Here is a 5,433-nt window from a genome sequence, read left to right on the forward strand (position 1 = left end):
TTGGTCCCAACTTGTAAAATCACTTAGAGAATAACCTCCATATATTAATAAACTCTATGTATTAATAATTTTATTAGGTCCCAAGTGTATTAATATATAGAGTTTTTACTGTATGTTGTTGTTTACAGGTCACACTAATGAGTAGAATATTTTTTTTCAGCTCAATAAACTTTAAAATAAATAAAACTTAAAGATAAAACTTGTTACTCGTGGTTCTCATGCAAATTATAGAAGTCATATAATTTGCAACTATCTAATTTTTCTTTCTACATCAATACTTCTTGCTAGGGTACAACACCAAATAATATCACACACTTTGCTTGTGAAAATTTCGAGTTTTTCTTAAAATTAAATCAATTTTCTATCTAATCAATTTGTATCTAATCGTGCATACTTAGAGTATGCTTCTTGCCTTCTAGAAGCTTAGATCACGAAATAAAAGACCCTCTTACATATTTTTTTTTGAAGCATAAAGACCCTCTTACTGATTTCTATCTAACATCGGGACCAATTGTTTGTAAATAACATTAATAGATTTACCAATCAAATAGTAGGGTACTTTTGGTGTTAAGAAATTAAAATTAAATCCAAGATGGGCATTTGTCCAAATCTCACCAAAGTGGAAAGCTTTTATTCAATTCCCACTGCTTTGAAAGTTGATTCTAATTGACAACCATATATATGATGGAGCAATGAATTTTAGCTTAAGCTATATGGTTTTTAAATTCGAATTATTCAAATTTGTATCCAGCATCAATGAGAAGAAGAATTAGAATTTGGTCAAGCCACTCCCATTATGATTTTTCACTGTTTTTTGAACTTCAATTGATTGAACAAAATTTTATTAAATTTCCTTTCTATTGGGAATATCTTGAGCAATTAGTGGATTACTTCTTCCATAAAAAAAATTACTCAAATATCTTGAGCTATTTAACTTTTCAACCTGTTAAGAAATTACTTCCACAAAAAAAGATAAAAAAATAAAAAAATAAAAAAAAACTACCAGTGTCACTCATAATTCATTTATTCATGCAAAAACTCGTAACAATAATAAGGAATTTCAAATGATATACTAAGCTATTTTTTTTCTCTAGATTGAATACTTAACACAAAAGAATAACAATTGAGATTTAAGGACTTTTACAAAATGTGGCAGACAGTATGCATCATCTGACCTTATTTCTCTTCTCATTTTGGAGTTTCAAAAAAATGATCCCATTCGTGCTTCTCTTCTGTCCCGAGCAGACGATACTTCCATGTATTATATTCTGAACGAGGAGGTTTATCAGGATTGCGTCCCTCTCGTATATCGTTTCTCACTTTATCCACTCTTTGGAGCACTCCTTTAACAGCTATATCAAATGCATCTTCAATGGTCTCCAATTTAGACCTTGGGTCTGCATATATCACCTTTGGGATCAATTTTATAACTTCTTCTTGCATTCTACGAATTTGCTCCTGCGAAAATTGCTGTAGAACGGATTCGATATTTACCTTCCCGTCTCTAACTTCGTCTTCTGATATAAAAACTGAATACTGTGTGTAGTTTTTAGGTAAATACCATGTATATTGAGTGTAAGCAGTACCTGGATAGAAAAAAACTGGTATGCAACCAGCTAAGATAGCATCAAAAGTGGACCTTCGAGTAGCCGAATCTCCTTGAGGCTCTAAACAGAATACCGATCTTTGAAACACTTTCATCACAGTACTTGGGTCTTCACAAGGTTTCTCGCCGTTTTCTTTGTTTCTGCAGTCTTGTTGTTTACAATTCTTCGATCCTAGGCATTGTTCAATGAGCTGATTTCTAATAGATTTAGTGTTATTTGGCCTCGGTGCACCAACAAATGAAAACAAGAAACGCCGCTGCTGATTCCTCATCCTGTTCTGCAATTCATAAACCTCCCCATCTGACGAAGGATGAAAATACGTCGGAAAAGGTACCCCGAAATCATTCACCTGCCATGGACTTGCTTCGACTAATAAAGCCGGCATCATCTCAGTTTCCGGCAACACCAAAAGTTTATTACCCCAATCTGCATCATCTTCCGACAACCTTCTAAAATCCCAAGTTGTCCTGCCTGGAACCAGAAAATGATCTCTTCCTCCTAAAACCTTCCATTCAGGTTTCGAAAGGAGCCACTTCACCAGTTCAAGAGTAGCAGCATCTCGAGTCGGCACATCACTATCCCACAGATAACGAATAACTTCAAAACCTGCGTAAAATGGAACATAAATCGCCGAAGCTAATGAAGAATTGGGTGTCAAACACTTGTATTGCTGCATCCTGTGATGAAATATGATCTCCAGCATGTACTGATCTGTATTAAACCAGCCTCCGTTAGTAGGAAACACCCCTTGCGAGTTCACCAGTCTCGGACCTAGTCCGCCGTTCTCCATATACGGGCACATCGGAATCCACTTGTTCAGTGTGTCGCATTCAATCAACAAGTCTTCATTGAATTTCTTTGGCAAATCATGCATATAGATGTACTTACCAGTACATGGATCAAAATCAGATTCGGACTCATTTCTTGGAACTGGTTCATTTAGGTCATGAACAACGGGTTCAATCCCATCTTCCGTAACTGGATCTTCCTGGGTTATGGGTTCGGTTCTATTTCCAGTAACTAGTTTTGTGTCAACAGGTTCAATCTCATTTTCCCTTATAGGATCTTCGGTTTTGGTTTCAGACCCATTTTCATTAACTGGTTCTATGGTAACAGTTTCATTTCTGTTCTGATCAGCTATGGTTTCAATCTCATTTTCAGTTTTGGTTTCAGACAAATTTTCACTAACTGGTTCTATGGTAACAGTTTCATTTTTGTTCGGATCAGATACGGGTTCAATCTCATTTTCCTCGGGTTTGGGTCTAGACACGTTTCCACCTACTAGTTCCGTTTGACTGGGAAGATCTTCAGTTTTGGACTGGTTCGGTGAAACAACTACCTCTGCTTGCCTAACAGCTTCCGGTTGATCATCTGTACCAAATCGGTCTACCAAATCATCATCTCTAATGGGTTCTCCGGAGAGGGGTACGGCGGTTTCGCTCTCTAAAGGAACCATAAACTTTGGTTGTGGCGACACAAATCCATACACATAATCATTCATTATCGATTGAATTTTGTTCTTACTACTAACAAATGCATCAGTATTGAAATAAAACATCAAGAACCATAACATATTAAACGAAGCAAAGATAACGAACCAGGATGGATACCGGTACGGTACTACTCCTCCGTTTGATTTCTCCATCATTTTCTGGTCACCTCCGTGGTGTTGGCTTTTCGAAACACGACTTATCGTTGGTAAAGTTTCTTTCATATCTCTTTAGCAAGAATCCATGGAAGTTTTTTTTTTTTTTTGCAGGAAAAGAAGAAATAAACAGACAAATTCTAGCGGTGAGAAATCAAAGAATAGTATTCATTTTGGAATAGAGTGGGGGTTTAACGAGACAATACTTGGACACCAAAAAATTTAATCTAGTCTTCCTAGTATTTTTTCTAATTAATGATAAAAATGTATTTTAATTTTAATCAGATCTCTTAGCGCGTATTATGATAATCGAAAATGTATCGAGTCATACTAAAAATGGCTTTGTTTATGCAAATATGTACGATACACTCAATGACTCATACACGGACGATGAAGTTACGTGATTAGCTAATTAATTTTGTCTCTAATTAAAATTAAAAATTAATGCGAAAAGGTACCAGAAAATTTTAGGGACGTGTGCGGCTTTTATTAGTGTCGGTTTGATTTTAGAATCGAATTTGGATTTGAGTTATTATTATTTAATATTAAGAGATTAATTTGAGGGAAAAAAGAGTCAAATGATGGAAAAAATTGATTCTATATTTTTTTCTTAAATTCGTAAGGTGTGTAAAATGAATAATTGAGATGCGTCTCAAGAATAGACCTATGGCTTAGTTGTTTTGATGGTTACATGAGCCAAGTTGGTATCTTGATGGTTACATCAGCATCAAATGTATAATTCGTCTGTAATAATTGATCCAATACCAGTTTCTTAAAAAACCTTATGAATTTAAACTTCTAATTTTGTTTAACTGTTAAATATTATGAGGGATCTTCAGATTCTCATTTCGAGTTTCCTCCATCATTTCAACTTGAACATATACTTTGGAACCGTGTTATTTTGATCAATATTATAACGTAGAGATACAGTACAGTTTGTCGATGCCTGTAAGTAATTAAACCACACAAAACTATCGAATGGATCAATTTATAGCTAGAAACATGCATAACTTTTGTGTGTGTACATTCTCATTTGCGTTGTGTGGGCTTTAAGCTCATTTTTTTTTGGTATCCCATGTCCATTCAACATTTCAACTGTTGTACTTGCCAGTTGGCACCCCATGTTTGTGAGCAGGTATGGGCCTATGGCGTATACTTTACGCTTGTGACTTGTGGGTGTTGTGAGTCCAAGGGGTGAGCATTTACTTTACGCTTGTGACTTGTGAATGTTGCGAGTCCTAAGGGTGAGCATTTGGCCCATAATCCGCGGATTTAATGTGTTGTGAGTCCAAGGGGTGAGCATTTACTTTACGCTTGTGACTTGTGAATGTTGCGAGTCCTAAGGGTGAGCATTTGGCCCATAATCCGCGGATTTAATCGGGACTAATCGTTCATTTGCGGATGGATGTTCGGACCGTTCATTAATGGATTGAATGCGGATGGAGTTTTTGAAATCCAACGTATTACGAATCGGACAGGACCGTTCATTAATGGGTTGGATGCGGATGGAGTTTTTGAAATCCAACGTATTTAATGAGTTGGATGCGGATGGAGTTTTTGAAATCCAACGTATTATGAATCGGATCCGGATACGATTTTGAATATCCGTTGGACATCCATATCCGTTAAATTAAGTGTATTTATATAGTTCTAAAATAATACCATGGATCATTTAGGAATTCTTAAGGTGTTTGCTTGGGGTGTTGTACATAGCATATTTATCTTCCTATACATATATATTATATGTAGGTTATATGAGGAGTCATTTGTGTTGGCTTCATTTTCTGTAATATAAAATTCGTATCCAATCCGTCCATCCGTGTATCCATTGGATGCAAATCCGGTGGATATGAGTTGGATGCGAATGCCAAGTTTGAAATCCGTATGGTATTGGATTGAATGCGGATGGGTTGAAACCCGGTCCATACCGGCCCATGTTCACCGCTAGTTATTACTCGTTTGGTGTCGATATAACAAGAAACTTGTGGAGATGGGAAAGCCAGATAAAAACACTTATTTTGAGGCCCAAAACCCATTCTAGGATGAACTAAATGTTTCTGGTGTATTGTGAATAGTGAAAACTACCGTGTGACCCATTTTTCCAATATTTTTCATTCACAAACCAAACTACTGTGAGACCTATTTCTCAAATATTTTTCATTCACAAATTCACGGGTGTAA

At 36.0% G+C, this 5,433-nt stretch overlaps 1 protein-coding gene across 1 annotated transcript; it reads right to left on the reverse strand.

Moving 5' to 3' along the window:
* Window positions 1-989: 989 nt before the first annotated feature.
* LOC113344953 (xyloglucan galactosyltransferase KATAMARI1 homolog) lies at window positions 990-3,510 on the reverse strand. Its single transcript, XM_026588824.1, has one exon. The coding sequence runs from the start codon at window positions 3,319-3,321 to the stop codon at window positions 1,189-1,191; it is 2,133 nt and encodes a 710-aa protein (XP_026444609.1). The 5' UTR covers window positions 3,322-3,510; the 3' UTR covers window positions 990-1,188.
* Window positions 3,511-5,433: the final 1,923 nt, after the last annotated feature.

Source organism: Papaver somniferum, unplaced genomic scaffold, assembly GCF_003573695.1.
Source record: "Papaver somniferum cultivar HN1 unplaced genomic scaffold, ASM357369v1 unplaced-scaffold_80, whole genome shotgun sequence".
Lineage (NCBI taxonomy): Eukaryota > Viridiplantae > Streptophyta > Magnoliopsida > Ranunculales > Papaveraceae > Papaver > Papaver somniferum.

What these genes read in the sequence shown, in the direction of transcription:
- LOC113344953 (XM_026588824.1), bottom strand. Translation starts at nt 3,321, where the DNA reads ATGAAAGAAACTTTACCAACGATAAGTCGTGTTTCGAAAAGCCAACAC.